The sequence below is a fragment of the Xenopus laevis genome, chromosome 7S (genome assembly GCF_017654675.1).
Source record: "Xenopus laevis strain J_2021 chromosome 7S, Xenopus_laevis_v10.1, whole genome shotgun sequence".
NCBI classification, from domain to species: Eukaryota; Metazoa; Chordata; class Amphibia; order Anura; family Pipidae; genus Xenopus; species Xenopus laevis.
In genome coordinates this window covers 32,205,776-32,227,790 of record NC_054384.1, presented here as the reverse complement: position 1 = coordinate 32,227,790, position 22,015 = coordinate 32,205,776, and the positions used below count along the sequence as shown (strand labels likewise).

The 22,015-nt window shown below is 35.6% G+C and overlaps 1 protein-coding gene across 12 annotated transcripts in view; it reads right to left on the bottom strand.

Moving 5' to 3' along the window:
- Positions 1 to 558: 558 nt before the first annotated feature.
- LOC108697493 (paired box protein Pax-2-B-like) overlaps positions 559 to 22,015 on the bottom strand; it is a 69,166-nt gene continuing 47,709 nt past the window's right edge. For 2 of the 12 annotated variants that reach the window (XM_018227580.2, XM_018227579.2), the window contains exons 7-12: positions 21,377 to 21,503; positions 12,921 to 13,130; positions 9,399 to 9,500; positions 7,711 to 7,809; positions 5,224 to 5,310; positions 559 to 3,676 (exon numbers count right to left, since the gene is read on the bottom strand). In XM_018227580.2, the coding sequence (XP_018083069.1) occupies positions 3,555 to 3,676; positions 5,224 to 5,310; positions 7,711 to 7,809; positions 9,399 to 9,500; positions 12,921 to 13,130; positions 21,377 to 21,503 (747 nt within the window). In that variant the 3' untranslated portion in view covers positions 559 to 3,554. Of the gene's footprint in view, positions 3,696 to 5,223; positions 5,311 to 7,710; positions 7,810 to 9,398; positions 9,501 to 12,920; positions 13,131 to 21,376; positions 21,504 to 22,015 lie in introns of all 12 variants that reach the window. The other 10 variants (XM_041571099.1, XM_018227581.2, XM_018227589.2 and 7 more) reach the window with 8 other exon arrangements.

Below are 22,015 nucleotides of genomic sequence, written 5' to 3'. Positions count from 1 at the left end.
ATTACGATTGACACCCACTATTGATTGCTGGAGTAAGAGTGTGGGTACTTTCAAAACAAATATATATATATATATATATATATATATATATATATATATATATATATATAGTCATATGCTCTGAAAAACCTGATTGCCATGTCACTTCACTTTAGCATTTATCCATATTGAAGACAATATCTTTACAACAGATCCCCCAGTTATCTATACCTATGTGGGCATGGCCATGTGCACTGTAGTCATGAAAGGGTTTTATTTCAATCTGACTTTAATAAAAATAGCAAATAAAACAGGCAGCATAGGCAGACAAAATGAGGAGACAGGATAGTAACTGTCAGAAAGAGGTATTACCAACAAGAGAGAGTGGTTTGCATAGTCGTTTAATCCTCTAAAACCATTCACCATTTAAAAATAAAGGACAAAATAAAAGTATAAGGTTATTTCCAAACCCCCGTAGACTTTGGCGAATTACTTATGTTCATGCTGTGCTTTATTTAAAACATAATTATCCTTTTTCTCTGCGCGCACGGGGAGACTTGCAAAATACAGACAACTTGGTTTCACTTTTTGTTTTTTATTTTACATAAAGAAAGTTTAATTTAATATCATGTGTATGAAATGCAGTTGAACCTATATACAAGAGAATTCTCCTTCATATTACACACGTCTCGCTACAAAGCAATGATTGTTTTGTAAGTTTGCCCAAAACACACATCATTAAATAATTGCTATATTTTCCTGTAAGGACCCATGTAAGGAAACACCATTTGGTCTCATTGTTGATAATAGTAACACAATAGATTGTTATGACAGCAAACAGTTCAGTTCAGCACTGCATTAGCATGGCTTACATTATCATATCATTAGAAGATGAAGGGTATAGACTTGTGGGATTTGGGAGGTTACAATGATGTTCTTTGCATTGTGTGTGGCCTTCCTGCTCTAAGCGAATTTGAAATCCCATTATCCCTTAGTTATTGGGTATCATGAGAGCTTCAGCCTGAAAGATGGCAGGCTTGGGATTATTCTGTGACTCTCAAAAATATTTTCTTTCAAAAGGTAAAAATAATGTTTGAAAGTGGTAAATGAATAACCTAATAGGGAAGGACTTATTTTATTGAGATATTAGCTTATATGATGAATGGCCTCCATGTTAATCCAAAATTAAATAGATATAATGAAATCTAAAGAGCAGAAACATCTGTGATGACCACTAAGGGAAAACGAGAGCAATTCTTGCGTAAACGGCACCCCCATACATATCCCCACCTTGACATAGTTTCAAGATATCTTTCCTAAACAGAGGTCAATTAGATTTCCCAGTCTCCTTATTCTCCCATTCAATATTCAGTGTATGGACTTTAATAACTCCTTCCATACCCCTACCAGCAGGGCTGGAGGACCAGTGGTTGTTTATTCCTCAGTTCACATCACAGTGATTCAGGCATATGAAGAACAAAATTCTGGGGTCATAATTTAGTGACATAATTGTGGGAAATAGTATTAGAATATGTGCATAGGGTGTACCAGTTTCCTGATTATAATTACCCACAGGGAGTGCAGTTACAATGCCTTCTGTCAAATGGCCTTCATACCATATATATCATTCAATTTATGCAGTTCTGTGTTGATCAGCTGGTTATTTACATTAAGACATTGAGGCCTAAAGACCCTTTTAATGGAGTAAGTTTGCCGTCACCCTGCCTTGCACTAGAATAACATCACTGCACTGGCCACTTTGGAATAACCCACTGTATTTATCAATAGATATGCCTCATAGAAGTATATTGTTCTGCCTAGCAGCCATAGCATCCAATCAAATATCTGCTTTAATTGTTCAAATTGATCCAAACTAGTAAAAATACCACATGCTGGTTGATAGGACAGACTATATTTACTCATTCACTTCCGTAAACCAATATATTTTTAATTTTCTTTTGAATACTCTTTTTTAATCTGGTTCATGGATTTCCCATTCCACCATCTTTTTGCTGGAAAGGACTGCTAGCCTCTAGCAATGAAGGTTTTGCCTTGCTATCCATAGACTGTATTTTGTGTAAGAACAATTCTATTTTTGAAATTCTTTTTAACTTTCCCATGTGTATTTGTAAGTGCAGATAAAAGGCATTTACATGAATTTAAATGAAATAAAATTGTATTACTTACTCCAACCCTTAGTCTGGTTTGGTCACCCTGTGAGTTTTTAGAATATTTCCTTTTGCAATGCAAAGTCAGTGTAGCACACACAGCAGTAGTACAAAGGCAGTACCATGTAACAGTTTAACATGAACCCTGGGACAGCAAGGAATTTCTGCCATGCAATGTTTTAATAATGACAAATTTTGAACAGAGGTCTAAGCTTGCAATGGGATTGGTTTAATTCTATGAGTTGAAGTGGCAACATTTTGGAATTGTCTACTCTAATAATTTACATTTAGAATATTGTAAAGGCAAATTGTTTGTAAACCTGAAATCCCGGCCTTGTTAAGTGCCATTAAAAAAATGAATAAAATATTACATTTAAGAAATGCATTTCAATTTGCTTCTCTTTTTCATTTAAATGCCGTATATTCACAATGAGTTGATGCAGGGACACAGCACTGTCCTGTTAAATGAGACTATGGTACACTAGTGCAAAAGAAAAACAAAAAAAGAACAAGATGGGCTATAATTCAAGAATTGCCTTTTTTTCCTTTTGATCCTCAGTAGTTCTTTCTTTTTTTTCAGTTTTCATAATTATTTTTGTTTGTTTGCTTTTTTTTAAAAAAAAAATTGTCTATTGTAACGTTTTTTCCCAGACCTTCATGATAAAGCATAAAAACAGAGTATATTTATATATATATTTATATATATTCATATATTTTAATTATTTCTTTTTTTCTGTGTAGTCGACTTTAATATGTCCTTCTGTCTTCTTCTCTGAGTTGATTGTTTCTTTGACTGGAACTGCGTCGTTGTGGAATATTATGACATGCCAGCACAATGGGGAGAGAGGATATGAGAGAGACAGGCATCCCATCCAAGGAAAGTGGGTAGTTTTAATGTCCCGAGAGGCATCATTGAAGACATCCTTTTTTTTAAGCCTTCCCATCCTCCAACTGCTTAATATTCCGTAATTATTCTGGTTAAACTCCTTTTAACAGTACCTTGAACCATTTGCGGAACATGCTATATACATATATATATATATATATATAGCTGTTGTTCCCTCTCGAGTTTGCATTTGCTGCCCATAAAACGTCTTTCTCTCTTTATTGTAGCACACATGTATGTCTTAGAAAAGGTATTCATATTCCGCATTCCTTTTTTTTTTGAGGGCGAAGACATAAGTTCTGTGGTGTCCTACCACAATTCACTGCATAACTTAAATAGTGGGCCTTTTTTGGAAATGAGTTCTGAAATCAGATGACTTGGCTTGATGTTCATCTAGCTACCGTGCACAATAACAACAAAGAGGCTTGCGGCAGAGGTAAAAGCAGCCTATTACAGCTGAGGAACGTCAGTAAGGAAAGCAGAGTAGACCACTCTTCTTCCGATGGCATAGTTAATATAGTTCAGACAGGTACAATATGGAGGCCTATGTTCTCGCCCTGTAGTTTCATGTGGTTTCCATGGTAACTAGTGGCGGTCATAGGCAGTGGCAGCAGTGGGAGGTGCGGAGCCCCTGGATGTGGCACTATAATAATAAGGGGAACCTGAAAGTTAACACAGGAGAAAAATGGACTGGTTGAAAGGACAAAAAGTGAACAAAAACACTAAAAGAAAACACAACGGCAATACATGACTTAAATATGGGAATAAGTGTCCAAACACTGTATTGTATATCATCTCTGTCTGCAGTAATGCAATATTATCATCATTATTATTATTGTCCTGCCTTGTTTCCATATTTACCCAGAATCATCTTATTTCATGGTCAGTTTACAAATATCTATCTACCTTTGTATCTGATCATCTCAATTTTAAGTACATGCTTCCACTTGGGAGTCTGACTTTTTGTGGACATCTCAGCAGAGAAATGTGGGTTGGGTTATGGAATGAGAGGAGACTGCACACATACATTTGCTTAGATAGCTTAGATTGTGAGTTGGCATTGACTATATGCAGAATATTGCACACATTAACATGTTGCACTGGTTTTATGTATAAAATTAACATAATGTTTATAAATTTTTTAGTGGCAAAATAGTTTGCAAAGTATCCGACCCAACTTGCTTATCCCTCTCAAAACTTGGGGGCACATTTACTTAGCTCGAGTGAAGGAATAGAATAAAAAATACTTCGAATTTCAAAGTATTTTTTTGGCTACTTCGACCATCGAATTGGCTACTTTGAGCTTCGACTTCGAATCGAACTAAAAATCGTTCGACTATTCGACCATTTGATAGTCGAAGTACTGTCTTTTTAAGAAAAACGACCACCTACTTCGCCACCTAAAACCTACCGAGCATCAATGTTGGGGAAGGTCCCCATAGGCTTTCTAGCCAATTTCTGATCGAAGGAAAATCGTTCGATCAATGGATTAAAATCCTTCGAATCGTTCAACTCGAAGGATTTAATCGTTCGATCGAACAGTTATTCCTTTGATCGTTCGATAGAACGAATAGCGATAAATCCTTCGACTTCGATATGAAGGATTTAGTAAATGTGCCCCTAGGTGTAACTGAGTCTTATGCATAATCAGAGCAGTCTGCCTTGGATAAGGTAGTAACATTCAAGCACTACCAAGGCTAATGTAACAGTGGAAACAGTGATAACTATATATTTTGTTCTGACTTAGATAATAGATTGTTAAATCTAATACTTTTAACTATTTTACAAGCAATATGAATTGGTATCACTAATAAAAATGTTAAATATACTTAACAAATCAGCCCATTTGGCTATTAGACTATTTGTTTTATCAAACTCAGCTTTTGCAAATACTAGAGAGCAAGATGTTTAAAGTTTTATTATTATAAGCTGGCTTTATGGCTTACAACATTATGCAAGCAGAACATTTACATTCAAGAAAATGTGAAACACAAATAGACGAGACATACAAGAAACACAAACTAATTTGCCTTCTCCAACAAGAGTACAACCAATGAGAAAGCAGCATGATAGCTAAATGTTATACTGAAATACAGCACTTTGACACAAAAGAAAATGTATCTACTAGTGGGGCACATTAACATGGCAAGCTGATAACATGACTTATGGGATGTACTTAGCAATACTCACTTAATAGTGCTGGGTTGCTGAACCTCCATGCTTCGTTGTAGGTTGTGTATTGAGGGTGACTATAAGGATTTCCTGAAAATTCACTTCCTAGAAAGCCAATATAGGTGATAAAAGGAAAAGTCTAAATGTCAAATAAATGTTATACAACAGTCTTTCCATATAGTGTTTTATGAGCATTATGTATTATAATTGGCACGATCTAGAATCTAGACAGATTCGGGTTACAATGATTGGACTGAACTCTGGAGCAGAATAGGAATAATCTCATATGTCCATGCACCCTTTGGATGAACCTCAGTATGCTGCTCTCTACACTATGTCACATTTAGGTCTGAGGTGCATCCAGAATTTCTATCTTGTAGACTTTAAAAGCAGGGGGAACCCCAATCCTTAATACACATTATGTAGGACAAGGACTCAATCCAATCAAATTTGTAATGGATGATATAAGAAGACTTGATCCAATCCACATAGCGTTGCCTGTTACATGTGTTTATAGGTTTGTGATGAAAGGGTGCAAAATAAAACAGCGGACATTGGAAAGCGTTTATTGACGAGAAGTGAAAGCAAGCATGCAGGAGGATAATGAGATTTTGAGCTCAACTGTGACCAAGAGGAACTGAGCTATCTCTTTGCTTGATCGCTAATGAAACAAGTGTAATTTCCTCATCAGCATTGAATTTTATTTACGTACTCCCCTATCCGCTCACCCGTCTGCGCGCCCTTTCATACAGTTCACTGTACACATTTTGGCTCCTTTTTTTATCTTAACATATTGCCTTAACGAATCCTTACATGTGTTAGGGAGTAAAGTGTAAGGTCTGAAAAATATAGATGTGTTTAACATCTTTATGTAATGTCATCTAATGGAGCATTGAGCCTTACTTATGTTATGTTTCTGGGGGTAAATAAATAACAATGATGCTAGCATACTGGGCACAGAGTTATATTAAATCACTATTGCACATCTTCTGCAACGTAACTGTAAAAACTATGGTAGGTCTGATGTCAGCATACTAATGCCATGGGTCAGAAACCAAAGGAGCTCTAGGTTAGACTTAACACACCTTGGAGGGCCATAAAACAGCCTTGAATGCTATGATTTAAGAGCTTGCAAAATAAAAATCTATGGGGCAGACTTATCACAGGTAAAAAATAACTTTCTTTTCAAATTCTATCACTAGTAGAAAGAAGGAATTGATTTGTCTAGAAATGTTCTTGGATTTATCATTGTTCTCCAGCGAAACGCTGTCAAAAACATTGCAGGGATTTCATTGTACAGGTATGGGACCTGTTATCCAGAATGCTCGGGACCTGGAGTTCACCAGATAACGGGTCTTTTCGTAATTTGGATCTTCATACCTTAAGTCTACTAGAAAATCATGTTAACATTAAATAAAGTTGGGATCCTAACAGTAAATTAGTTGGGATCAAGTATAAGGTACTGTTTTATTATTACAGAGAAAAAGGAAATAATTTTAAAAAATTTGGGTTATTTGATTATAATAGAGTCTATGGGAGATGGCCTTTCCATAATTTTGAGCTTTTTGGTAATGGGTTTCCGGATAATTTATAAATGTATAAATTTCCCATATTGTGAAAAACTTCTCTTAACATTTTGGACTTAGATGCTTTTGGCCTACGGGGGGGGGGGGGGAATTGTGAGATTGTTAAAAATGTTCCAGTTTAGGAGAACAGTTGAGAAAGGTTTTAGAATGTCAGGAAAAGCTTTTATAAATGTAAAAATAACCATGAAAAATAATTTGACATATCTGGCACCAACCAGATTATACAAGGCAATTTTAAAATATTTTTGCGCTACTAAGACTTTTTTATTTTTGCAATTTTCTGAAAAGTTAAAAAAAAAATTCTGATTTAGGATGCTATGGGATCAGAGCTATAAATATTATAAGCAGCCATATGCATTATATAATATTTGGTTCCACTACTAAGGGGCATATTTATCAAGGTTCGAAGTGAAAATTCCAATTTGAATTTCGATTTTGAATATCTGAGTTTTTTTATTGCCAAAACTGTCACAATCGACTAGGGAATCATTAAAATTCGATTCGTTTTTTTAAAAAAAATTGAATTTGATTTTTGAGATTTATCATACAATGACCCCGAATTTGAATATTCTTTACCTTAAACCTGCAGAATTTCTGTTTTAGCCTATGGAAGTTGTCCTGGGATCAATTTGTAGTTGTTTGCAGCCTTCCTGACATTCAAGTTTTTTTTTTTGGAGAAAAAACTCGAATCGAGTTTTTAAAATTCGAATCGAATTTTGCAGGTTGATCCTATTCACCCGACTTTGAAAAATTTATATGTATTGAATACATTTTGATTGGTCGAATTTCGAGTTCATGGGAGTTTATGGGAGTTTTACATAACTCCCATGAACTCGAAATTCGACCCTTGATAAATCTGCCCCTAAGTGAAGGATAGAAAAATAAATGAAAAAAGATATGCACAAGGTGCGAGACTCACCACTCCCAGTCCTGCAGTGAAACAGACATGGTTTAGAGCTGGAAAGACATGAACAGCACTCCACAGGTTGGACCGAATGGTGGACCGAAACGTTGGTGCCTGTCAATGGAGTGATAATGAGATGCCTCTTTCATGTAAGTGACCTGTGGAGTGCTGCATTCTATGTGTTTCAAGCTCCAAGCTTAATAACTAATGCTGGCATGTTATCAAAGAGCTACTGTACAAAGTGTTTGCATGTGTGTGTGCTTCTAAAGAAAGACTAAAGGGTAAGAAAGAGAAATGAAAAGGCAGAGAGGTGAAGAAGAAAGAGGATACATAAAAGCGAAAATACACAGATGTGCATAGGATAAACAAAAAAGATGTACATGCAGATAAATAAAATGTAGAGTAAGAGCAAAGAAAGTGTATAGGACACACACATGAATGTAGATAGAGAAAGAGTGCATGTTGTATTGCAGTTGTGTGTAGGGGGTTTATCTCTACATATATGTGTTCTGATCTTATTTATTTTTTGTGCGTGAATTACAAGAAAATCAATTGGTAAAAATATTTTTACATCTCATCTAACCGTTATATCCCATGAGCATCCCAATTTCTCACATCTACAGTACCATACATCCAACCCCTTTAACCCTATGGCATTTTTTTTTCAAAAATCTTAATTTTTCACCGTACATTGCAAATATCAGCAGGGATCCTAAAGTAACTGTATAGATGTGATGTCTAGGAATGCTTAGCGTGTTATTTACTAAACTCCAAATGCAAAACTCACAAAAATTTGTGTTTTTTTTTAAATAAAATATGACTGAATTTTTCAGAATTTATTAAACCCCTAGGATGGAAAAGTCAGAATCTGAAAATCCGGTATCTCAGACCTGTCAAGGTTGCATAGAAGTTGCAATGATTTTTTCATGTGTGCTGGTTTTTGGGCAATACCCCAATGTTTTCGGGTGAAAATGACAAAAAAAATAGTGAAAATAGTGAAAATCGGATAAAAAAGTCAGAAAAAAGTCTTGAAAATCTTATTTTGCCCCGCAAAGTAAATTTTCGGGAAAATATAATAATAAAGAGTAAAAAACCCGAGCGGATTTGATCGGAGTTTGTAGCAAAAAATATTGAGATAAATTCAGACTTTGATAAATAACCCCCTTAGAGTACATTTAAGGGGTTATTTATTAAACCTTAAATTTATCTGGTTGAGGTAAAAACTGGGGATTTTGGTGGAAAAAAACCTCACATTTTTCGAGCTTTATTATACCCTGATGCTGCAAGAAGCCTGAATCTGAAAATCTCAGACCTGTTGAGGTCCTGTATAAGTAAATGGGAGAGGAACCAATCTCTAATGTGCTTTACTCAGAGTTTAGCCTGCAAATCTGAAAAATTAGGGGTTTTCGGGCAAAAATCCTAAAAAATTTACAGATTCGGGAGAAAAGTCTAAAAAAATAGGAAGATTTGGGTTTTTGCTCAATTTTATATTTTTTTTCCCAAAACAATTAATTTCTGTGTTTTTTAATTAATAAAGAAGGTCAAATTCGGCATGGGAGTTTGGTCATGTTTTTTTTAAATAAAATATGAGATCAAATCGGAGTTTAATAAATAACCCCCTTAACTGCACACATTAACAAACAAACTCTTCTTATCTATTGTCACTACAAATAATAGTATTTCCCAGAGCAGCAGTAACTTACCAGGTACCATTCCAGCAAGAGTTGATGTTGGGTAGCTGCCTTGTCCTGTTGGAGGTACATGAGGTGGATAACCTGGAAGAGTGGTGCTTGACATATCTCGTCCTATGAATCAAAACAGATTACTCATTAAGTTAAGGTGCATGCTATTTGATACAAAATAATAATAAAGTGCTTTAACTTTGCATAATATCAACATTTAATTAAAAGCATGAGCAAATAAGGTCAGCCAGTTTGGCTCACCGTGTGTACAGCCAAATCTCATTTTATATACATTAACTTTAGCATGTCACAGACAGATCTATTCTAAGTAACTTTCTTACTTGAACAACTTGATGACGAGACTTCAGTTTTATTGTTATTCTTATGTTGTATTGCTTATGTTTCTACTCATGGCAAATATGCGCAAGTAACCAGATTGCAGGTTAAATTCCAAGCCTGAGAGCTGCAAATATTCTTAGAATACTGCTATCCACTAGGGTTGCCACCTGTTCAGTTTTGACCTGGTTTTTCTAAGGCCTGTTCAGGTCTGAACTTTCTGTTCGGTTTTCAGCCTTATGAAACCCGAACAATAATTTGGCCAATACATGAAAAACATTTAAATACTAAGATACTCAACTCAACATGACTTCATTACTATCAAGTGCATTTAATTGCTTATTATTACAGATACGAAAAAAAGCAAATCAATCAAAAATATATGTTTATTTCTAAAGTAGCATTGCTGTATTTCAGAGCTTTCTGGATTACTTATTTCTGTATAATAGATCTCATACCTGTAATTAAAGGGTTGGGCTTACTCGTCAAGCAAAATATCGATAGAGATAGGGGTGCCACCTGTGTGGTTTTGAACTGGGCATCAACACTTTAAAACATTGCGAAAACTGGATAGAAATCCAGCCATTTGCATCTAAGTGAATAGCCTCGCCCGGGGTCATAACTCCCCCAACATCATTGTGCCCACCTCTGATGTCATCATGCCTGTTCCTACATCACTGCCCCACCCCCAATGCTATCTGCCCGCCCCCGTGTTCAGGTTTAGCCATCAGCAAAGGTGGCAAACCTACTATCTACGCCAGACTTAAAGTAACTTCTCAGCCTAAATACCCGTTTAAGAATATTTCTTTACATACATTTGCCTAATGATGCAATTACACAGCTTTCATTAGTAGCAAGGCAACAATCTGCATAGCAAACAATTCATTTTTTAAACCTATGTTTCTACAAGAATGTCTATAGACTCTATACATAATGTATTTTATTATTCAAAACTGCTTTAAGGTTATGAAGAAGGTATAATCATGGAAGACCATGGAAGCTTATCCCAGTAAGAGTTATGTAGCTAGAATTGTCTGTAGCAATTCTATAGCCTCCAGAGTGGGTCGTGTAGATAACAAGAGTTTCCAAAAGTCTCAACAAGAAAAGCTTTAACTACTAATTTGATGTAGTCTTGCTTTACAACAATCTGAGTGGACTTTCTTCTGTCAGACATGATGTATATAACAATGAATACATTCAATTCTAATGAACAGTAGCTAAAAACTGAATTTCACAATGAATTTAATCAGCACTGAAAATCCTCTGTTTATCCAGGTATGACTGATTGTCACAGGATTGAGGCTGCTATTGAACACACATCAGTGCTACTGATTTTCCTTCTTTAAGAGATTTGGCCATTTCACAAAGCCTGTTAGTTTCACCAAGGCTAAACAGAGCTAATTAGTCCTGTAATGTATTCTTGTATTACTGCGCTTTATTTCCTGTATTTTCTATGTAAGCTTTCTTTCAAAATCGAAAATACTAGAAAGGATTTTTACCCAAATAAATATAGTCACACTGATATATAACAAAACTTTATGACAGAAAACATAACATTTGCAAAAAGCAAAGCAAGTCAAGGTTAATTTGTTTAACAATATGAAGAGAGTTTTGATACCAGTATAAATTGGTTGGAATAAAACCAGACTGGCTGTCAGATGATTTTGAAAAATATAATATAAATATAAACTGTTATTTGTTGTTTTGTTTTTTTTTAAATCCCAGAGGAGGGGTTTTACTATTTTAATATGTAAATAAACTGGAGAATCTTATGCAAAACCTGTAGTTTCTTTATACTTGAAAAGTGGACACATTGGGGTAAATTTACTACAATGTGGATGCCTTTGTTATTGTTCATATACTGTATGGACCCAAAACAATTACCACTTCATAAATATCTGATCAGGGATCATATAGACATCCATCAGGCTTTCATGGGGCTCATTTGGTGTTCTGAATAAATTATTGTTTGTTGCATATGGTCATCTTAAATCAGCATGAGTGACAAATAGATTGCACTTTTTAAACCATTTTTTTTCTCGAAACTTGAATAGTATCTTATTTAAGAAAAAACTTGAACAACTAAAACTTTATTAATATTACCGACCCAAAACAAGAATCAAATTCAACTAAACTCGAATCGAGTTTTTTCTCCGAAAAAAAAAAACTCGAATGTCAGGAAGGCTATTAACATCTTCAGATGGGTCACTTGACCTCTGCCATTGACTACTACATGAACAGGTTTTAGGTGGCTTACAATCGAATTCCATTTTTTTCCAGAGTCAAGGTATGATAAATCTTGAATTTGAATTCGAGTCTGGATTATTCCCAACTCGAATTTGTGAGTTTTGACCAAAAATCCAACTTGAAAATTAGAATTTACAATTCGAACCTTAATAAATCTGCCCCTAAAACACACAAAAAATGCACCAAAATACTTGGAATGTTCCAACGTAAAGACCACATACAAACTTATTACTATGGTCCACGGAGGAAAATATTCAACGCATAAAAAGTATTCTAATAATGCATGGTGTATTTTAATACCCCAAAAAAAATGTGCAGATTTATAAGAATATCAAGGTAAGCACCTTTTTTAAATTTACAATAAATTTACAATAAAGAAACGGGTATTGAGATTAGGTTGAGTTATTCAGAGAGGCAAAAAGTATCACATGTGTTACACTTGAAACTGCTACAACTCAACAATTCATTTTTTTAATTCTACATTCCATGCAAAGGATATAACTCAAGCTAATGAGGCCCAACAGGTATATTCATCTGAGTATCATATATACAGTCAATGCTTTAAATAACTTCCATTCTTTATGATATAAATTCACATATTCAAAGGGTTGATCTTAATGGATGTGTGCAATGTTTTAGCTTTAGAAATGGATGCTCTGGAACTACTAACTTAGTATTTTGCCCTTGGTTATTAAAAGGTCTCCTTATTGGCAGTAATGTATGAGGCACTGTCATTGTCTTTTGTTCATACGATGAAATTGGAGTAAAAGAGACAGTACGCCACTTGTTCTTCATCAGTTCATAAAGCGGGTATAAGTAACTAATTAACTGAGTCTACACGGAATTGGTTGCTGACATTTATGAGAGCCCTGTTTTTAATTGCAATGGAGTCTAGTAAAGAAAGATACTCTAACTTTTCTTGGGTTTTAGATGAGTTATGTATGAGGGTAAATTTGGTACCTGCTATGAGTGGCTGGCTGCCGAACTGCCCATAGGGGGGGCCATGGTGGGTGAAGGAGCTGTACGTAGGTGTTGACGCATCAACCGTGAGGGCCATCTGGAAAGGCTGGATGTCAGCCAGCCCCGAGCTGGCCAATGAAGAGGGAGTGAAGGGAGTTAGGGAAGCTTCGTGAGGCTCTTGCTTCAAATAGAGGTGAGAGGCGAAACTCTCTGTGAGGGTAGGGGAATGGATGAACAAAGGACAGACAAACAACAGTTGGATAGAACAAAGAAAGAAAAAAAATAAAATGTATAAATGTAAATGGATGAAGAAAAAACAATAAAATAGAAAAATATAGAGTTTAAAATGACTAAAGAAAATGGTTTTTAAATTGACTTAACCTTTAATAAGGACAAGAACAGTTAGCTTGAATTAGAAACTGTTTTTGCCTACCTCAAATCCTAAGTATCCATTATAATAGTTTAAAACATGCCATCATAGCAAAATGGCTTTTATGAATCATATGGACAATACTGGACTAAACCTTGCCAAAGTACAATTATAGTCCATTATGTGTAACTAATCTCAACAAATAATGATGTTTTTTGTCTCTGCCGAGTAGTCAGTTACATAACAAAACCCACCAGAGACAAAAATAATGGGATGGAAAGTTAGCAAGAATTAAATGAAAGTTTAAAGGTGAAAAATAAACTTCCACCTGATGCATTCATATAAAACAGAAGTTAGCACAAGTTAATTGTGCTGTGCAAGGACAAAAACTATTCATGTGACCAATGTATACAGAGAAGGCAAATATTAAGCCTATTTATGGTGAAATTAAATATATATGAAATAATAGCTTACTTTTAGTAATGGGCGAATTTATTCGGCAAATTTGCGCGATTTGCTGCTGGCAAATAAATTTGCATTTTCGCCAAAAAAACGGATGCAGTCGTCAAAAAAACAAAAGCCGGCGTAAAAAACGAGACACTGGAATTGTTTCACAAATTTTTCGCTGTTTCATGAATTTCACACGAAATTTGCAGATTTTTCAGCGAAGCAAAAACGCCGCAAATTCGCCCATCACTACTTACTTTAGATGCTATATTTTGGTAAATGTAATTTATTGAAAATGAAGATTATGGCAGGAAGATGATTTTTACTTCTACTAATGCAGGATAAATAAGGAACAGGAAACCACTGGCACCCCAGCTGCTGCAGAACCCAGCTCTCCAGCTCTATACAACATTTCTAGTATTAGTATTGGTATTTTCTAAATATTATAAGAAAATATAACCAAAGTTGTCTCTGTAACGTTTTTGATTCATCCAGGTCATGATATAAAAACAATAAAAATAAAATACAAAATAAAATTAAAACAAAAAACAAAATTAGTAATTTATGGATAAATCAATATATTGCGTGACTCCCCCTCTAGCAAGATAAAAGCAAAGTAAGATCTCTGCTCCTGTACTGCAATATAATACACGTGTGCATGTATATACAAGTTTTTCACAATATGGGAAATTTATACAGGCATGGGATCTGTTACCCGGAAACTCATTATCCAGAAAGCTCCAAATTACGTAAAGGCTATTTCCCATAGGCTCCATTTTATCCAAATAATCCAAATTTAAAAAAAGAAATTCCTTTTTCCTGTAATACAACAGTAGCTTGTACTTGATCCCAACTAAGATATAATTAATCCTAGTTGGAAGCAAACCCAGCCTATTGGGTTTATATCATGTTTACATGATTTTCAAGTAGACTTAAGCTATAAAGATCCAAGTTATGGAAAACCCAAGGTCCTGAGCATTCTGGATAACAGGTTCCATACTTAAAAATCCAAGTAGCCATTAAACCAAAGTTCCATATATAAAACAAGGTGGCCTCTGTCCTCAAAGCATTTATTCTAATTGGATAATGAGAGACTTACAGAAGACAATAAGCAATGCAAATTGCCTGCTGATCACATTGGTCTTGGGTCTTAGAAAACACTATTAGCACTGATAAACTGAACATTTTGCAACAAATCAGGAGATGCTCATGCAGACTCCATTTTATTTTAATTACTCAAATTGCAAGAACATGCTGACATGTCATTAGAAATTATGCAAATTGTGTCGTTACGCAAGCTGCATCATCGCACCCCCTGTGTAGGATGACACAAATTGTGTTATTTGTTAGAACAAAGTCCTGTTTTATAAAAAACTGTTAAAATATGCACTACTGTTTGGTTTTACAACGGAAAAAGCACTTCCTTATCTACTTGCAATTATAAGGCGGTTATTATGCAAACTATACAAATTCCTACTTACTCACTTAAAAACTAGTTCAAAATGAAGTTGTGATGGGAAGCATAAAGTCTGTTTGACTGCAATGGTCACAGTTTAGATCGTTCAGATCATTCTATAGTCTAAACTGATATTACCATGATGAAGCCTATAAAAAATGAATTATACAGTATGGGAAAACCAATTTTACAAAGGTTCAACCAACAACAGGCCCTATTAAGTTCTTTATGTGTACGCATTGTAAAGTATATTCTCAAGTTAAGAAATCAGATTTTTACACATAATCATATTATTATTCTTTATATAGCACTGAGATACTCTTCGGCACGTTATAGCAATTACACATTATTCAGGCTCTGGCCCAGTGGAGCATACAATAAATTCCTGGGCAATATTATCAGGAATTAATTAAAGGGATACTGTCATGGGAAAAAAAAATTTTTTCAAAATGAATCAGTTAATAGTGCTGCTCCAGCAGAATTCTGCACTGAAATCCATTTCTCAAAAGAGTAAACAGATTTTTTTATATTCAGTTTTGAAATCTGACATGGGGCAAGACATATTGTCAATTTCCCAGCTGCCCCAAGTCATGTGACTTGTGCTCTGATAAACTTCGATCACTCTTTACTGCTGTACTGCAAATTGGAGTGATATCACCCCCTCCCTTTTCCTCCCCAGCAGCCAAACAAAAGAACAATGGGAAGGTAACCAGATAACAGCTCCCTAACACAAGATAACAGCTGCCTGGTAGATCTTAGACCAACACTTAATAGTAAAAACCCATGTCCCTATGAGACACATTCAGTTACATTGAGAAGGAAAAACAGCAGCCTGCCAGAAAGCATTTCTCTCCTACAGTGCAGGCACAAGTCACATGACCAGGGGCAGCTGGGAAATTGACAAAATGTCTAGCCCCATGTCAGATTTTTAAATTGAATATAAAAAAATCTGTTTGCTCTTTTGAGAAATGGATTTCAGTGCAGAATTCTGCTGGAGCAGCACTATTAACTGATTCATTTTGAAAACATTTTTTTTTCCCATGACAGTATCCCTTTAAGTTTCCTGAATGTTTTTGGTGTGCTTCAGGAAACCAAAAGTACAAAGTATCAAGATTTTTGCCACCACCCTAGTATTTTTAAGAGCCGAATTTCTGGTTTTTAATTCAGCTCCGCTAGTGCTGAGAGTGCTATGCAGCACTAGTGATGCAGCCCCCCTTTGATTCGACCTGATGGTAAAGTTTTAAGCGTGGAGTGGGATAGGGAGTGGCATTGGGGCTGTTGCCTCAGGCAGCAGCAGTCCTAGGATCGACCTTGCTCCCAGTGGCAGGTGCAGGTGCGTATTTTTTAATTCTTGGCTTAAATGCAAGCTTAATTTGGCTAAAAACTGTGTATTGCCAAACAGATCCTCCTATATGCTGCCAGTCCACATAAAGGCTACCAATAACCAATCACAGCTCTTATTTGGCATCAACAAGAACGTTTTGCATGTTTATGTTGCTCTCCAACTGTTTACATATGAATGTGGCTCTTGGGTAAAAAAGGTTGGAGGCCCTTGCTGTAAAGACTGCAAGCCAATTTATGGCGCTGAAGGCACAAGAACCTTACTTGGACTTATAATTTTTTTTTTTTTCAATAATGTTTTTATTTATTTATATGCGTTACATGTTAAATGGCATATTGCAGGTACAATAATGTAAATAACAACAAAACAAACAAAAAAAAAAAAAAAAACACAAGTATAACAAAATAAAAGTCAAGTGAGGTAGTAGAGTTGTGACTTCACAAGTCATGATTAGGTAAAGATATTAAGTATCACCAAAACGACCAACAATTGTATCTTTGGTTCCCTTATTCAATCATATTGGACTTATAATTTTATATATATATATATATATATATATATATATATATATATATATATATATATATATATCTATATGTGGGGTAAATCGGCATTCACCATTCATAAGGTTATCGGCCGGGTGCTAACCAAATTCATCAATAATAGTCCAGTGAAAGCACTCACGGCATTAGCCATCAAGCATATATCAAAATATTTTTATTCGTGCATGGTGCATCATGCACGAATAAAAATATTTTCATATATGCTTGATAGTTAATGCCGTGAGTGCTTTCACTGGACTATTATATATATATATATATATGAGAATCAAACTTGGCTAATTGCATAAGATGACTGGATTGCTTCTCTTTCAACAAATTACTCACTAAATCATATAAAAAGGATCTCACCTTGACAAAACTATCAGGGATGCTTTTACTTTCCAATAATAGTCACCTTAAGAATCATTCATCTTTTATAGATTATGCAAAAAGGACACAAAAATCAACAAAATCAATGACAGCAGCCGTTTAATAGCTGCCAAGAAGAAAATAAAAAAGGTTTTTAAGATTGAGCATGATCTGAAGCCTTTTTGGGTAATAGCACCATTAATCCAAAAATTGGAGCACGGCCTAAGTGCAAGAAAATCATTCCCCCCTCTTCTTTAGCTCTTCATTTAATCTGTCCTTTAAACTATTTACCTTCATTACTGTTAGTAAACAGCGCTGAGTGTTAATGACTGTCTGTGCTTTTCTATTCTCTGCCTGATTGCAATCCTGCATACAGATGAACATGTTAGTGTTAAGGTGCCACCTGGGAGTGTCAAGCTGAGTCTGCAATGAACTTTTCCCACACTTGGACTGAGATGAATCCGGCAGAGATGTTTCCAACGACATTGAAAAGAAGTAAAAGAGAAGCTTGACATGTGTAGACAGCATGGCTTTATTGTTGTATTTCATTGCCTATGCAACACACTTTTCTTGCAGCTAATTCCACCACCTCGCAACTCCAAGCAAAGCATGAATAAGACTATTTTAGTTATTCTAACATTCTATAAATAGAAAATATGCCAGTTTATTTTCTGATGCATTGGCCTGGTTTTGGTGTATGGCTTTAGGCAATTTGGAGTTTTGGTTGAACATACTTAAGAGCTATTTAGGAAATTAGTAATGCTTTTATTATATAAAAAATGATGCTCTGCTGGGAATCGGTGGTGGAACACTAAAGAGTGCTGCTATGTCACTTTGTGGTTCAACCTGCCTCTGCCATTTGGGATCAGCCAATGGACATCTCCATTATAAGGGTCAGTCCACACAAGCAGATTCGGGGAGATTAGTCGGCCCAACGACAAATCGCCTCTTCTTCGGGGCGACAATCTCCCCGAACTGCCTTCACCCTGCCCTACTCCGGCTAAAATAAAAATCACCTGTCGCAATGCACATGCGGTGCTTCGTTTTCTGAAGTTGCCAGAAGTTGGAAACTTCGGGCGGCTACGGAAAACTAAGCGCCGCGTGTGAGGTTCACTGGCAGACTTTCTGCCCTGAAAGACTGCAATGCAATGAATATTATGGACCGGCCAGATTAAATAACCCATAAGAAAGATAAACAGGTGTCTTATCTTGTTTGAAATTCAAGATATTTTTGTATACTTCGACTTCGAATAGTCCAAATTCGATTTGAATTTGAAAAAAAAATTGAAAATTCAAATATTGTGTATGTACTATCTCTTTAAAAATTAGACTGCAACAATTCGCCATCTAAAACCTGCCGAATTGCTGATTTAGCTTATGGGGGACCTCCTAGAATCTATTTGGAGTCAATTGTTGGACTCAAACTTTTGTTTTTTTAAACACATCGAATCGAATTCAATCGAATACTATCTTAATTAGATTTTTTTAAGAAATTTTGGTGGGTCTTTTTTTTTCAAATTTCTAAGTTATGGGTGTTTCTATAAAAACTCCCATTGCTTCAAAATTCAACCCTTGATAAATCTGCCCCATAGTGATGGAGACATAAGTGTTATTGGGAGTAATTGTCCATTCACTTGACTAGAGACGAATAATGATACCTGAGTGTGCATGGTAAGCTGTGGCATACATAGAAAGAACATAATATTTTAACACAAGCCAGTATTATTTCAGAATTTCAAAAATTGAATTCCTAATAAAAATATCAGGCATGAACCAAAGTCATAAATGGTGGGTTTGGTCATATACATCCTTCACATTTTGCTTCCTTTAGGCATATAGCACTCAAAAGTCACATGACATTAAGGGTATGGATCAATTTGGCTGAAAACAATGTATCTGAGTCCTGTATATGAAGAAATTCTACAAAATGCAGGTGTTTTTTTTAAATATATTTTATAAAATGTATAATGTTATTAAATTGTCAAAGAATTGTTATTAAATTGTTAAAAAAACGGTAAAACGACAATCTCCCAGAATACACTGCTCTCATGATTAGCATGTTGTTTTGCTTCTTTTCTTTTTTTCATATTGTTATGAATCCTACCACAACACTTTAGTTTAAAACACAGGAGACCATTGTCTAGGTCCTCAGTTGCAGTTTTCACTCTCGTACCCAGTACACAGACTTTTCTAGTCACGTAGAACCTCGGTACCATTTCAATCCCCAGTGCTACAATTTTCAATCATTCTGCTTTCACGGTGAACAGCACATTTGCTTTAGTGTCTCCAGAATAATTAGGTGAATTTTAATAACACCTTTCTTACTTTCTCCCATAAGCACACGCATTCTCTCTCTTTCCAGCAGTAAATCCAAGGTGGATGCAGTCAATGACTGAACTTGTGCTTAAACAGCCCCTGTAAAACCTTCAACTAATAAACATTCTATCAATGCTGACATGTCTTTCCGCAGTAACATGTAGCATTTGTAAATAAAACTCACAAAGGTCTTCTTTCAGAATGTTGATTTCTATCCTTCTATAACAGTGATCCCCAACCAGTAGCTCGTGAGCAACATGTTGCTCCCCAACCCGTTGCATGTTGCTCCCAGTGGCCTCAAAGCAGGTGCTTATTTTTGAATTCCAGGCTTGGAGGCAAGTTTTGGTTGTTTAAAAACCAGGTGCACTGCCAAACAGAGCCTCAATGTAGGTTGTCAATCCACATAGGGGCTACTAAATGGCCAATCACAGCACTTATTTGGCACCCCAAGAAAATTTTTCATGCTAGGGTTGCTCCCCAACTTTTGACTTTTACTTCTGAATGTTGCTCATGGCTTCAAAAGGTTGGGGATCCCTGTTCTATAAAATGTAGGGATGCACCGAATCCACTATTTTGGATTCGGCCGAACCCCCGAATCCTTCGCTAAAGATTTGGCCGAATACCGAACCGAATCCAAACCCTAATTTGCATATGGGAAGGATGGGAAGGGGAAAACATTTTTTACTTCCTTGTTTTCTGACAAAAACCACATGATTTCCCTCCCCGTCCCTAATTTGCATATGCAAATTAGTATTCAGATTCAGTTTGGCTGGGCAGAAGGATTCGGCCGTATCCAAATCCTGATGAAAAAGGACGAATCCTGGCTGAATCCCAACCGAATCCTGGATTCGGTGCATCCCTTGATTGTTCTACAGTACAGTATATAATATAGTTCTAATAACAGTCCTAGTACTATTTAAATTTAAATCATTCTAATTTAATCCACCATCATTTATAACAGACATAAAAGTTAAGCCAGTTGAAATGGTCACTAAAACTTCTGTTATCTCGCTGAGAGAACCTGGGTATCGGATTGCAGGTCTGTATGGCAAGACAAATCCACACTAATTAATCATTATTTAAAATTGAATATAACTTTGATATAATATTCAAGAATGGACTGGATCCTAAGGGAACGGATTTAATTTATCCGAACACACTGGTCATTTTTGGATTTGAAGCTGACTAAAAAACAAGTTGAACATTCCCTCCAGGTTTAGTAATCCACAAAAGCCAATCAGATATTTCAAAAAGTAATGCTACCTGGCTGCAATAGATTACTAGACCTGGAGCAAACTTTGCACATTATTACACTGCCCTATATGTGCCTTAATACACTGGTATGGAAGCTATTAATGCTGCGAGAATGAATTGTTTTCTAGGTGTGTGTGCTCTTATCAAAAAAAATAGAGGGAACTACTGACACATCAACTAAAACCCAAAAAATCAATGTCATTTGAAAAAAAAAAATTCTGCTTTGTTGTAATTTTTTTCCCACGTGAAATATTTACCATTGCCACAAATGATGTATAACACATATACCAAGGCACTATATTAGAATCAACATTTCCTCTGAATTGATCAAGTTCCATTTAGTAGAGTTATAATGCTTACCGGTTACTACAGGGTAGGACTGGGGTCCTGACACATTGCTTCCTAGGTCTGCATTGCCGGATGCTGATAGACTAGACTTGACTTCATCAAGACCAGGAGTGAGCGCTGGAAGGGAGTATTCGCTGGCCTAACAGGAAAGATGATGCTGGTAAGCTGTGTACTCAGATCATTACAAATTCCATGCTTTTCAATTTCTTTCCAAACATTATACTGGAAGAAAATTGTCTGAATGTAGATTGCAGTCACTCATTAAATGATTGTGCCTACACTGTAACATTATCCTATTAATATGATATACAGACCTGCTAAACCAGGTGTTGGCGTGGGACCAGTTGGTGTACTATTTAACTGCACAGGTAATATGGAACTCTGAAATAATGGTCGGTAAATGGACTTTATAGACAAAAAAAATTATTTTTAGATTTAGAATTTATGGGGAAAATGGTTTACAAGCATATTGCAAATTAGAAAAAAAAAATCTCATGATATTGGGGTAAAATGGGTATTATATAACCAATTTATTGAGTTCTTTGTCTGTTATGTACATTGAAGATCACATAAAAATCTGTTTGCATGGATTTGACATAAACCAGTCCAAAGTACAATCTGGACAGGCATACCCAGGTTTTAAAAAATATA